Consider the following 14,745-nt stretch of genomic DNA (forward strand, 5'->3'; position numbering starts at 1 on the left):
CAGTTACCATAGATTGGTTTTGTAGTGACTCGGCCATATAGCCTAGTAGACTAAAGTCTAACTATTTGCCAAGTGATTTTAAAACCTGTGTTCACACAAAAGCCTATGCACTAGTATTCATAGTAGCATTATGCCTATTGCTGAAAACTGGAGGCAACCAAGACGTCCTTTATAAGGAGAACAAATACAAACAAAAAAAAAAAAAATTTCCATCCAAGTGGCTGTTACTTAGCTACCAAAGGGAACACGGAACAGGTTTTTACAACAGCATGGATGCCTTCTAAATGGATTTTGCTGAAGAAAGAAGACCCAAAGTTACATGTTACATGATTCCATTTATATGACATTTTAGAAAAGGCATAGGTAGAAGGGTGGAAAACAGATTGATGGTTTTGTGGCATTTAGGTGAAAAAGTGGTTGAACTATGAAAGTGGTAGTTTACAGGCAACTTTTAGGGTAAAGGAACAGTTAATGTATGGTGTTTGCATTTTCTCTATAGTGCTATACATTTCTCAGAATGCTGGAACTGTTTATCGTAAAGGTGTTAGTGTATATGAGCTAAACATAAATGCATGAAACTTACCATCCAGGGACCCCAGACCAGTTGGGGGTCTCCAGATGCAGTGCACCTGTAACTAATGCTTCTAATCATGTTACCTGAACAGAAGGGGATGCAGGATATGTTAAGGCTCTCAGGAAAATCAGAACCAACGAGTATAGAATTGTAATAGAAGATTTATTAGATTGGCTTACTCATCTGGAGAGTTTCCCTGTGGCTATCGGAAGGCCAGAGAGCTGAGGAAGTCTAAGAACAAAAGGGCTCAATGATGTAGCTTCTGTATGGTCTGAAGACAAGTATGCACTCAAGGCAAATGAGCCAGAGTCTCCAAGAAAAATGCAACAGCTCCAGACAGTCCACTGCAGTTCGAGCTGCCTTCTTCTCACACCTCTTGTTATGTTCCAGCCCCTGGTCCATTCAGTAGGGACTACTGCAGTCAAGGCAAGTAGTCCTCAGTTTACTGACCCACATGCCAGTCATCTCTGGAATTACCCTCCCTTCACACCCAGAAATATACAGTTTCCTACATATCAATCCAGTTGACTTCAACATTAGCCATCACAGGGGCAGGGTGGGGCGGGGGCGGGGCGGGGCGGGGCGGGGCTGGGCTGGGCTGGGTGGGGCTGGGTGGGGAGACCTAACCTAAGAAACTTCAGTAAGTGGTGTTTTGAGTAGAAAAATTAAATCTAATGCAAATGGAACTGTGTATAAACCTGGACTTAAGTTGGCAAATTTGCTTTTCACAGTGATTCAACTTAAATGTATTGGGTAATTTATCAGTGTTTGAAAGGAGATAAGAGTGGATTCCAGTGCTGAATTAGAGTCAGAAGCATCACCATGGATTTGGGCTTAGCTTGTTTGGATGGATACAATAGAAATTGTGTATGTGTGTGTGCACACGTACATAGATGAGCGTTCGTGCACGTATTACCACTGTGTAGTGAGCACGTGCAGAAGCAGTGATAGTTCAGTAGAAGCAAAGGCCACGAGTGACTGCATTATGGTTTCAAAGTATTACTTTCCACTGAAAGAAACAGGACTCATTTCCTTGTAGCAACGATGAGCCTAAGATGGAAGGGAGACTCCATGTCAGTTCAGAGCAGACCAGACAGTGGGAGGGGTGCTCACTCAGTAAGCAAGAGACTCAGACAGTGGGGGTGCTCACTCAGTAAGCAAGAGACTCAGACAGTGGGGGTGCTCACTCAGTAAGCAAGAGACTCAGACAGTGGGAGGGGTGCTCACTCAGTAAGCAAGAGACTCAGTGTGTGCCAGTAACCAACCCCGAAGACAAGTCCAATTCCCTTCTTTCTCTCTTTTTCTTTCTTTTTTTTTTTTTTTTTTTGTGGATAGAGGATCTCACTGTGTATCCCTGGCTGACCTGGAACTCATTATATAGACCAAGCTAGCTTCTAACTCACAGAGATCCACTTGCTTCTGCCTTAATGAGTAGACCACTGTGCTCATCCTGCTGTTTAGTTTTTAATTAAGCATGGAATGATTTTCTCTTTTTTTGAATTGTTTTTGTTTTTAATTGAAAGAGAATTATGTCACGCTCTCCCTTCCTCCAGTTTCTTCCAGTTCCTCTACCTTAAGCCCCTCCTATGCCCCTCCCACTCTCAAGTTGATAGCCTCTTTCTTATTATATTTGTTACATACACACATTTGTATGTATATGTATAAATGTATATAAATAGAACTATTTTTGTTGTTTATGTGTTTATGGTTTCAAGACTGACCACTGTGTTGGACAACTGATGACTGGGCTCATCTCTTGGAGAAGCTAACTCTTCTTCCAACAGTCAGTAGTTGCCTGTAGTTCTTTGTCTAGGGTAGGCCATGAATTTTTTCCTTCTGCGTTAGATGACTGACATTGCTGTTGTTCTGGTCTTGTTATGCAGCCATTTCTAGGAAAGACTCTTTGACGGCAGACTTCACGGTCCTCTGGCTTTTACAGTCTTTCCACTCCCTCTTCTGTGTCCTGAGCCGTTGTGCAGGAGCTGTTACATAGGTGTATCTTTTGGGTCTGGGTGCTTCCCCACAACCTCTTGATCTCTTCATTGGGTCCAGTTGTAGTTTTCGGTGATAATCTCCATTGCTGTAAAGGGGTGGAGGATACACTTACCTGTGGTGTAAGGATAAGATTTAGAATGTGGTAAGGAACTATGCTGGACTAGAAAAGTGGTGGTATTAGAGTCTTTTCTAAGGTTCATGACTAATCCCAGGAAGTTAGCTAGCTTTCCAGTTCCAGCCATGAATTCTCTCATCGAGTGGACCTTATGTCTAGTTAGACAACAATGGAGTGTTGATGCCATTCATTGTACCTTTATGCATCTCTTGCCATGCTGGTAATTGTCATGGTTCATAGGTGTTGGAGCTGAGTAGGGTTGCTAATTGCTTCCCTCCCTTGGCAGCTTGTACAGTATTTTCTGGAACTATGAAAGCTAGATTGCAGGAAGGAGGCTTTCAGGTTTAGACATAGCTGAGTCATCCAAGTTGAGTGTCCTAAGTATATGGTGTCTTCAGCAATAGGATAACTTTTATTTCTTTGCTAATAATGTTAAACTTTTATTTTTTTTCTCTTGTCATTTCCTTTTGAGCATCTGATAATAAATTTTTGTATGATAGTGCTTGCCTTACTGATCTGTAATTGCTCTTTAAATGCTCTTTAAATAATTAAAAGAAATATATTGGTCTTTTAACATTTCTTATTCTAGCATTTCTAGGTACTTTTAGAGAGTTTTTTTTTTTCTTTATAAGATCATTGAGTTTTTCCTCTGAATTGCTGCATACAGTTCTGAGGATTTATATAGAATTGCCTTAGTCAGAGGGAAAGGGGTTCTACTTAAAGACCTACTGAGAAGGATTTTACTGATGAGGTATGGGGCTGGGCATGTAGCTCAGTTGGAATCATGCTTGCCTAGCACACACTAAGATCTGGGTTGGAGCCTCAGTACCACATAACATAAACTAGATGTGGTGATATATAGGGTGGCCCACATATGTGACCCCAGCGCTTGGGAGGTAGAGATGGATCAGCAGTTAAAGGCTAGCCTAGCTGTAGGGGACCCTGTGTCACACCCTTCCTTCTCCCACAAAATAATTATAATTCTCTTCATTCTATTAGACTCGACTTCTGTTGCAACAGAATACTCCCTGAAATTTGATGAATCTATGACAGAAGATGAAATAGAAGAGAAGTCCTTTCGATCTTTACTCCCTTCTGAGAGTCACCGCAGATTTAACATGGAGAAGAAAAGAGGCCATCATGACGACTCTGATGAAGATACTTCCCCAGACAAGACTGCGCTGTCTTCTGCCAAGGTGCGTCTTTACAGGAAGTAAATGGTTGCAGTGATAGTTTTTCAGAGATACAAGAATATATTTTTATATAAATGCCAGTTATATAGTTGGCAACTATCAGAAGTATTTTCCAAGAGATCAAATTTTTATAATGCATGTAAAATCTGGCTTAGTTTTTCAGATGAACTAGAATGTGAACTTAATAGTTATGATAAGACTGTTAGGATCTCAGCCAGTATTGGTTCTAGCTCTTTCACTCCGTCCGTCTAGAGGCAGATATTCTCCTTTCCAAATTGTATGCTTTTAGAAAACAGGAACACAGTTTACCCTGCTTTGTTTTCCCTGGAACAGTGCATAGCTGCAGTAATTGTTCATTAAGGGTTGTTGGGCTGAGTTTCAATCCTTCTCATTTCTTTTTGAGTGGTATTTTGTTATCTAGTAGGCAGTTTCATGAAATGCGTGTTTGTTTTATTTCTTTTCTATACCTTTCTTTTTTTTTTTTTTTTTCTTTCTTTCTGAATGAGATCTCACTCTGTTGCTCAGGCTATTCAAACTCATGTGTTCATGTGATCCTATCTCGGGCTCTGGAACTATAGACATGTGACCCCACTCCTGTCTTTTGTAGTTAACTTTTCATAAATGCATACATTTTTTAATGAAGTTAAATACCGAAAGATTTAGAAGGTGTTGAGTTTGAAATGCATTCTGAACTTCAGGAGCTGAGCATGCCATTCTCAGGAGGACAGGACAGCTTTTCTAAGTTCACTATGGAGATGGTACGACAGTATATGAAAGAAGAGGAGATGCGCGCAGCTCACCAGTCCTCACTCCTGCGTCTTCGAGAAAAGGCCTTAAAGGAGAAAACAAAGGCTGAATTAGCCTGGCTAGAACATCAAAAAAAGCAAGTTCTTTCAACAAATACAGTTTTCACTATTCAGTTTCTTTGGAAATAGGAAATGTTTCATGTCTTAAGATGTTTTTGTTGTGGGGGAATCAAACCCAGGTTTGTTGAGTGCTAAACACTTGTGCTAACCGTGACCTGTGTTCCCAGCCTGTCTCATCTGATGGGATGTTATCAACACAGTTCTCAACCTAAAAACAGTACTAGTAATCTTTGATTGTGTTACTTGCAAAGTTATTATCCTACTGGTGAATATTTTCATTTCTCTTAGATCACTCAGTCTAACTCACTATAGGCTGTCAGTTCTCTCGAGTACTGTAATCCTGCTGTCCTGAAAGGATGGAGTCTGGGCCTTGCATATATTATATACTCAGTAAAACACTTACTGTAACTTGAATTGGTACTTGTAACAATTGCTTTACACATAGGAAGATATTTAATTAGTTGATAGGTTTATATTACTTAAGACTTTTTGACTTATAAATTTCATATTTGTACCAATGAAAGAATATTCTTTGCAGACATCTACGAGACAAAGGAGAGGATGATAAGATGCCCCCACTCCGGAAGAAACAGCGTGGTTTGCTTTTAAGACTGCAGCAAGAAAAGGTGTGTAGGAACAGTACCTGTATGACATAATGTGTCACAAGGGAAGTTTGTAGAATGTATTACTTCGCCTAATCACGTTTTGTTGTTATCACTGTCAGTGAGATTTATTTGATACTACTGTTTATGCCTGTCGTACAGTAATTATAGGAGTCTCTTACTTGTTTCACCGATTTCTCTTATTTAAAAACTGTCTATTCCTAACTTACTCAGTAAATCTGCCTTCATGTGCTACAGAGAATAAAATAGTCCTTTAAAATGCAAATTTTAAAAGTTAAAATATGTGCAGAAGAGTGGATGTGGGTTAATATTTAGTCATTGTTTCCTTAAATAGATTTTCATAACATTAATTACATATTGACTAGTTTTTTGGCTTAGAGACTTAGAAAGACCTAGGTTTTGAATTCTGGAGAGGCAACATAGTACATGATGATTAAGAACTCAGGTTCTGGCATCAGATTGCCTAGACCAACATGATTTGAGTTATATAATAGATTATTACTTAAATACTGCCCCCTCCCAAAAAAAAAAAAGTTTACCCAGGAAGTGTTATTGGTGATTATATTACTTATTCATAGGAAATGTGTTAATCAGCTCTTTGTTGCCATCATAAATACCCAAGGTAAAGAACAGGGTTTATTTTGATTATATTTGAGAGGTTTCAGTACATTGTTGGTTGGTTGCTTTGGGACCTATAGTTAGGCAGTGTATTGTGGCAGGATCACAAGGGGATGAGGGATGAGAAGCTCTTGGCAGCTAGGAAGTAGGAGAGAGAGGGAGATAAGAAGGGACTAGGCATCACCCCAATCTAAGTTTCTCTTGAGCATACCACCACCTAATCACTCAGCAAACTGGAGACTAGCCTTCTAATACATGGGCCTTTAGGAGACACTTAGTCATAGAGGGAGATTTGCATCCCTTTCCCCCTTGGATTCACTAGAAAGGTCATTGAGTGAGTTTATACATTATTTCCTTCAGAAATTCAAGCATAAACCAGTACCCTAGCACAAATTGGGGACATCAGATTACATTGATGGTCAAATTCTTTGCTTTCATGTACATTCAGTTTTTAAAAAAGCAAGTTTTGATTTATAAAGCCCTAATTAAGTGATAAAATGATAATCTTATGATTGTGACCCTTGCATATATGTGTTTTCATATTGTGTTTAACAGAAATGTGAAGCCCACAATTAGGCCCTGTTTTGGCTATGACTACAGTGATTAATACAAGGAAAAGTATTTGTGCAGTTATTTGAATTGGAAATTGAACTAGCCACGTAGTTTTGTCTTTTTTACTTGGGTGTTCCTTTAGATTCTTAAAAATTAACATACCAAGTAATAGATTTCATTGTGACATTTTTTGTACACCTTTATCATTATACTTCATTCATAGTCACCCTCCACAGTTCTCCTTGGGCCCACCCCCACCCACTTCCTCTTGCTGTCCTCTGTTCCCCACAAATAGCCTCTCCTTTGTCTTCATGCTACGTATGTTCTATCATTTCCTGTTTGCACCTCCCATTACACTCTTTCTTCCCTCTTTTAACCTCTTTTCTACTTTCATGTCACACACACGCACATGCACACGCACACGAACACACATGCCAACTTAAATCCAGATTCTGCATATGAGTCAGACTGTAATAATTGAATCTGGCTTATTTTACTTAACATAATAATTCTAGTTCACCTATTTTCCTTCAAATATCGTAATTCATTCTTTACAGTTGAATCAACTACCCTGGTGTATATGTCCCACATTTTCTTTATTCGTTCATATACTGGTGGACCTGTGGGCTGGCTCCATATCTTGGCTATTGCAGATAGTGCAACAGTAAACACAGGTGTGCAAATATCTTAGTAGTATGATGACTTACAATTCTGTTCATATGCCGACTTATAATCTTGTTTGGACATGCCCAGAGTGATATAACTGGGTTATATAACATTTCTATTTTTGTTTTTTTAAAGAAAGTCCATACTGATTTCCATAGTGACTACACTAGTTTACATACCTACCAGTAATGTAATGGTTTCTCCTTCTCTGTGTCCTCGCCTGTGTTTCTTGTCCTTTGTTCTCTTGATGATAATCATCCTGATTGAGGTTAGATGGAGTCTAACTGTTCTTTTAATTAGCATTTTCTTACTGTAAACTAGCCACACAACCCCACTCTGGAATACCGTTTACTTGAAAGAATTATTGACAGGCAAACTCTGCTTATTCATATCCTCAACGGTTAAGAGCACTAACTCCTCTTGTAGAGGACCTAGGTTCAGTTCCCACCTCCCACATGGCAAGTCAGTCATCGGTAACTCTAGAACCAGGGAGCCCATGCCCACTTCTGGCCTTAGGCATTCTAAGCAAGTGATACATAGACATATATACAGGCAAAACACCCATACACATAAACTAAAAATAACTCTTAAAAAAGAAGTATGATGTGACTTCAAAGAAAACAAAGGATGGTCTTCATTATCACTGAAGATCAAGTTTTTAAGAGGAAGATAAAACTTTTATTTGCTACCTACTAAATAATTTTTCTTTTGAGATAAAAATATACTAGTTAATATTTTTTATTTTTGTATAGTGAAATGTGAACATTTAGAATGTGCATTATGCATTAACATTACATTTTCTTCTCTGGGCGGTGGTGGCGCATGCCTTTAATTCCAGCTCGGGAGGCAGAGGCAGGCAGATCTTTGTGAGTTCGAGGCCAGTCTGGTCTACAGAGCAAGATCCAGGAAAGGCTACACAGAGAAACCCTGTCTCGAAAAACAAAACAAAACAAACAAACAAAAAAATTACATTTTCCAATTGACCAATATATTATATTGAAAAAAAAATCAAGCTAGACAATAGACTTACAAATGTAAATGCTATTGTTGTCATTAACTTTTAAAACTGTATATAGTTACTTTCTTAAAAATATAACAAAGTTATTTTGTACTCAAGAGAGAGTGAGCTTGGAATAGGACCAATGTTGCCTTTATGTTATAAAAAAAGTTTAGTACTAACAGTGTCCTGGGGAGCCTAGGAGGACCTCAGGAACATTTGAGATCCTGTACTCCAGAGAAATTCATACTCCTTCACATGGAAACCAAACAAATGACTTCATTGGAGCATTATTGGAATAGATATTTTATGCCACATTAGAATGTATCAATTAACATGGAGAAGTATCAAAGGCAATGTCTAGACTAGCATGTAGCTAAGTGGTAGAGTGCTAATCTAGAATGTGTAAGGTCCTAGGTTTGATTCCCTGTAACACATAAGCAGAACAGAACTGAAAATACGTACTTATTATATTATTTGTATTTTTTTTTTTTTTTTTTGGTTTTTTGAGACAAGGTTTCTCTGTGTGGCTTTGGAGCCTGTCCTGAAACTTACTCTGTAGCCCAGGCTGGCCTCGAACTCACAGAGATGCGCCTGCCTCTGCCTCCTGAGTGCTGGGATTAAAGGCGTGCACCGCCGCCGCCGCCGCCGCCGCCGCCACCACCACCTGTCGTAAAATGTCTTAAAGCATACAACTAAACAGTCTAATTTTTGGAGGTAGGTAACAACTACTTGTGAAAGAATTTTAAAAGAATATGCTAAAAGAATGTATACCAAATACATGATAATGGTTGCCTATGAGGTAATACAATGTGGTAGACTGGTTTTCTCTAGTGTTTCATATCTGTTCTTATTGTATATAAGTAAAATTAGGAGAAATATTGAATTTTAACATTGTTTAAAATTTAATTGTATTTATTATTACTATTGTACACGTGTGTATGAGGTATGTGTGTGTACAAGCACATGTATACCATAGCATGTATGTGGAGGTCAGAGGACAACTTTCAAGAGTCAATGCTCTCTACCCTGAGTTCTAGGGATGAAGGTCATCCAGCTTGCAGAACAAGCACTTCTGTCCTGAGTCATCTACCAGAATTTGACAGTTATTGACAAGGACTTTTGTAAATGTAGAGCTTTATCTTGTACTGCTGCATTCTAGGAATCCTGACAATTATACTATTAATTTTTCAGATTGCTTATAATTAAAAAAAACTCTCAGACATAATTAAAATAATGAAAGTAACCAATTTTTAATGTCTTTATTGTGCATATCTCATTGGTAAAGTGAATTTTAATTTATGAAAAGGATGTTTTTGATAAGTTTTAACAATTATTAGCAGTGAAATTTATTACTTTTTCCCCACTAAATGAGCTGCCAACACTATGTGAAGACTGATGGACACAATGTGGTCCTGAGTGTTCTGGTACATTGTTAGTGGGGAGTACTCTGTTTTGTTTTGTTTTTGAAAGAGGTGGGTTTTTTATTGGTTTGTTTTTGTTTTTGAGACAGTGTTTGTAGCCTGTGCTGGTCTGGAATTTGCTATGTATCCTAATCTGGCCTCAAGATTCCTATTCTTCCTGCCTCAGCTTCCCAAGTGCTAGGATTACAGGTATATACCGGCATACCCAGGTTGAAAGCAATTTTAAAACTGTATTGAGGGCAATAGACTGATTCATTATCATTGACTTGCTTTTCCTACTTTTAGGAACCTCTTAGAAGACAACCACTTTGTAACATGACCAGTTAAGGTGAAAGCATTTTGGATAGTGAGAAATGTTCGTATTTAAGAATTTAACAGTAGAATAGTAGTTACACTAATTGATTTACTGATGTGCAGCTATCAAGCAGGTAAATGTACAGATATAGTAACATTGTGGGGAAGTGTAAAAGGTATTTAGATTTAGAAAGGACTGAATTTGCCAGCATCTTTAACTGCAGCTACTTAAGCTAAAAGATTATCTTAAATTATTTTAGAATGACAGGGTTATTTTTAATATTAATTTGAGTGTTTTGGTATTGCTGTCTAGAAGTACCTATGTCTGTGACCTTGTGATGATTTGATTCTTTTCCGTGTGCTCCTTTGAACTTGTCTCATTCAAATCTTAATCCCTTCTCCTAACTCTTTAAATGTTAGGCCGAAATAAAACGTCTTCAGGAAGCCAATAAAGCAGCTCGGAAGGAAAGACAACTGATTCTTAAGCAGCAGGAAGAGATAGAGCGGATCCGGCAGACCACCATAAAACTGCAGGAGAAGTTGAAGTCTGCAGGGGAGAATAAATTGGTAATTTAAGTGAAAATTTCCTTAATTTATTTTCTGCCTATATTACCAGCTAATCTTAGCTCACTTTGTATTCTGAAATGACAGGTGTGTTTGTTCAGTATGGTGTAATAATAACTAGGCTAAAGTCCTGTGTGCCTGCTGTTGTATACAGTGGGAGAACACCTTCTCGTGGAACATGCTTATTTTGGAAGGAACACATGAGTCTTTCTTTAGCTTTACTTCTTTCCTCTTATGAACTGAAGTGGGATAGACTCTTTGGATTTGCTGATCAATCTGTTATTACTCCTCAAAGTTGAAAAGAGAGACCCTATTGCTCATTGTATGGCACTCATCTCATCTTTCCAGATTTAATTTTATAATGATATGGGATTCAAAGGAGATATTTAGGCAAGAGCAAAATTTGAGTCTATTCTAAGATACTGTGAAGTGTCAGTACTGTGTTGGAAAACTCAGGATTTTATAACTAACATTTTAAATCCCTAATAGTCTCTATTTTGATTTTTAAAACATTCTCAAGTTAACAGGAAAAATTTAAGTACATTATAATTTATCATTCTGAGTTTGACAGTAAGTATGCAGCAAATTAACACTGATGTATTACTATTTAACTTCAAGTCTTTTCAGTTTCTCCATTGTCAAAATGGTGTTCTTTATATAAAAATCAATGCTAGTAGCATTCAGTTTTTGTGTCTGTTTTTTTTTTTTCCTCTTTGACTCTAGAATAGTTCCTTGACCTTGCTATAAGAGAAGAATACATGCCAGTCATTTTGTAGAACATTCCCTAACTGGGCTTTGTCTGGTGTTCCCTTGACATTAAGTTCAGGTTGTATATCTGTGGTAGGAGTATCGTGTAAGTGATGCTGTATTTTTGTTGCCATCAATAGGTAGGCCTTGATTTTGATTGATCCTATTGTTGATAATTGTTCTTCAGTTACTTGATTAATATGGTATATACTAAACTTTACTGTCTTAATGCGTTAGTTACTTTTCTATTGCTATGAGAAAATACTAACACCATAGAAACTTATAAAAGAAAGCATTCAGTTGGGTTGACAGAAGGTTAAGAGTCCATCATGGCAGTGCATTGTGGCAGCAAGTAGCAGACATGTTGACTGGAGCAGCTGAGAGCCCACATTTTGATCCACAAGTAGAAGGCAGAGAACACACTAGGAATGGCACCACTCTTTTGAAACCTCAAGACTGCCTGCTGTGACACACTTCCTCCAGCAAGGCCCCACCTCCTAATCCTTCCCAAACAGTTCCACCAGCTAAAACTAAGTATTCAAACATAAGCCTAAGGGAACCATTCTCATTCAAGCTACCACACCTATTCATTTTCTCTTTTCCTATATCTTCCTTCCCCTTTGGACAAGACACCTTTGCTAGGAAATTCTCTGTGGAAAGGCCATCCTCACTGCTCACCATATTTCTGCTCATAACTTGGTGCTGACCACTTACTTGCATATGAACTTTTTTGTTGCCCATTTACTCTGATCCTGCACATAGGCTACACTCCTGCATTAGAGTTTTTATCCTTTCCAGATTTGAGTCCCCAGCGCTTGCCCTGGTCTCCTTTCACCCTCACATGGGTGGACATATGCTGCTCTTTCTAACGACTTTAGCACTCATTTGCTCAGGATAAGAGAAGGATCTGCTTTGTTGTAATTTCTTGGAATTTAAACCATAAATATCTACCCATCTTTTTGTGAAGTAATGAGTTTAAATTACTATTTGTGGGAAAGGGGCATTAGGCTTACTTATTTTTTTGTTTTTGACTTTGGTTTTATGAGACAGAGTTTCTTTGTGTAGCTTTAACTGTCCTAGAACTCACTCTGTAGACCAGGCTGGCCTCGAACTCACAGAGATCCACTTGGCTCCGCCTCCCAAGTGCTGGGATTAAAGGTGTGCTTGCCAGGTGGCATTTTTTTTTAAAGACATGATCTTGCTTTGTAGCCCTAGCTGGCTGGCCTGCAACTTGCTCTGTAGCTCAAGTTAGCCATGAAAGTCTGGCAGTCCTGCCTCGGTCTCCTGAGTGCTGAGATTGTAGGCATACACCACCATGCCTGGCTCCAAGTTTTGCTTTTTGCTCTTCAGAAGTAGTGTGTTGGTTGAGCCGGTAATTCCTCCATGTTTTCCCTGCAAACTTTTTAAAATCTGTGACCATACTGTTTCCCACAAGAAGTTTTAAAAATATATTGTATTTATTACTGGTATATTTAAAGTTTATATCTTCTGTTCATTCTTGGCATATATACATGTTTTCTATGGTTGTAGTGTGTGTTACATTCTTTTTTATTTTCATTTTGGAGCAGTGTCAGGGTTAACCCTCGGGCCTCCCACTTGCTAAGCAAGCACACTCTCCGCTGCACTACACCACAGCCCTTCGCACTTAGAGTGCTTCAACTTTTAAAATCAAGAGGACATTTGGGTGCTTGATTATATTGGCAGAAAATTTCTAAGTTCTCTGGATTTTCTTAGTTTGAAAAAAGAAAAAGAAAATAAAACTATTATGTGTTTCTTTTTCTCTCTTTCTTTCTGCAGTAAAACATGTATAACATAAAATTTACTTCTTTTTTTGAGGCAGTCTCACTGTGTATACCAGGCTGGCCTTGAATTTACTATGGGTAGCCCAAATTGACATCAAATTCCTTATCCTTCTGAATCTGTTTCCTATGTGCTGGGATTATAGGATTGTACCACCACATCTGGCAGTTTTACTATTCTGTTTTTAATTATATGATCTATTCCTGTTTTGTAAGTAATTAATGTCTTGATTTCAGTTATTATTACAAATGTTGTTTTAAGTTAGAGCATAAATTGACTGTGTTTAAGGTCTCCTTGAGATCTTTTCGAGCCAAAGCCACTTTTCTCTGTTGTTTGCAGGGCTCTCATAGTGATGATGATACAAAGGATAATAAGGCAGCTAGTCCTGGTACACCTGGTCTGGAGACCCGGAGTCCTTCTCCAATATCTATCTCCAGCAGTGAAACCAGCAGCATCATGCAGAAACTGAAGCACATGAGAAGCCGCATGGATGAAAAGTAATTGGTTTTTGTGTCTCCTAATTCCTCTAATCATGTTGAAAGTATCAGTGGGTGATAGTTAATGTACTTACATCAGGTTGAGAAAGAAAATATTTTAGCAGAATTACTAGATTACCTAACAGTCAACTAACTATGCATCTTACTTATCGAACAATTTTTCTCATTTTAATACAGTCAGGTTTTTTTTATTTAAAGGAGAAAAAACCAAAGTAATAGTCATATATATATTCATGGTAATATTTTCTCCTTTCTTTTATTAAAAGAAGAGTTAAGTGTCCTGACTTGGGAAAGAGTGGTATATCCCATATCTCATTGTTGACTCAGTGACATCTCTCAGACTAATAAGTACAATTTTAGCTTTGTGAGCAGGTGTGAGTTCTTAGCTGAGAGGCTGAGATTCTCCTGGGTTATGGAATGACTTGTCTTTGTTTGTTGTGAGACAGAGCTCACTCTATAGCCCAGGCTGACCTAGATCTCACTTATATCCCAGGGTGGCCTGAATCTTGTGGAAATCCTCCTGTCTCAGTGTCCAGAGTGCTAGGATGTGAGCCACCATGCTGGTGGTGTCATTTCTGCATTCTTCTGAAATGTGTGTATGTGTGTGTCACTGAGCTGTGAGCTCCATTTCAGCTAGATCAGCTGGCAGCAAGTCCTGAGAATCGCCTGTCTCTACCCCCAACACTCATCTTCCATCTTGTTTAAGTCTCTTGTTGACCACTGCACATGCAAGGTGGCTGACCCATAGGTTTCCATGGCTTCTCCTGCCACACCTTCCTCACATCTTACTGTGGGCATGCCAGGATTATAGACACATGGGATACCAAGTCCAGATTCCACATGGATTCTAGGCATTAAACTCAGGTCCTCATGCTTTTGTGCAACCCAGTCCAATAAACACACAAAAGAAAGTGTTTTAAAACCTATAGTCTAGAATGTCCTAGAACATTTTAAAGGTTTTAAAATACTTTCTTTTGTGTGTTTGTTGAGGGGGTGGCAACAATGAACCATGGCATGTGTGTGGCAAGCAGACAATCTATAGGAGTGGGCCACCTCCTTCCTAGCCATCTGAGATATCAAATTCAGGTCATCAGGCTTGGCAGTAAGCACCTTTTCCCAATGAGCCATCTCACATGCCTCACTCCCACCCCCCACCTCCACCCCCGTTTTTGATACACGATAATTTTATTAGAATTAAAAACAAAACCAAAAACTCTCTG

At 38.6% G+C, this 14,745-nt stretch overlaps 1 protein-coding gene across 1 annotated transcript in view; it reads left to right on the plus strand.

Moving 5' to 3' along the window:
• The window catches only part of Cep350 (centrosomal protein 350), a 143,785-nt gene that overhangs the window by 78,911 nt on the left and 50,129 nt on the right, over positions 1 to 14,745 (plus strand). The window contains 5 exon segments of the mRNA XM_036201773.1: positions 3,684 to 3,880; positions 4,576 to 4,760; positions 5,282 to 5,369; positions 10,338 to 10,484; positions 13,368 to 13,525. Of these exon segments, the coding sequence (XP_036057666.1) occupies positions 3,684 to 3,880; positions 4,576 to 4,760; positions 5,282 to 5,369; positions 10,338 to 10,484; positions 13,368 to 13,525 (775 nt within the window).

Source organism: Onychomys torridus, chromosome 11 (assembly GCF_903995425.1).
Source record: "Onychomys torridus chromosome 11, mOncTor1.1, whole genome shotgun sequence".
NCBI lineage: Eukaryota > Metazoa > Chordata > Mammalia > Rodentia > Cricetidae > Onychomys > Onychomys torridus.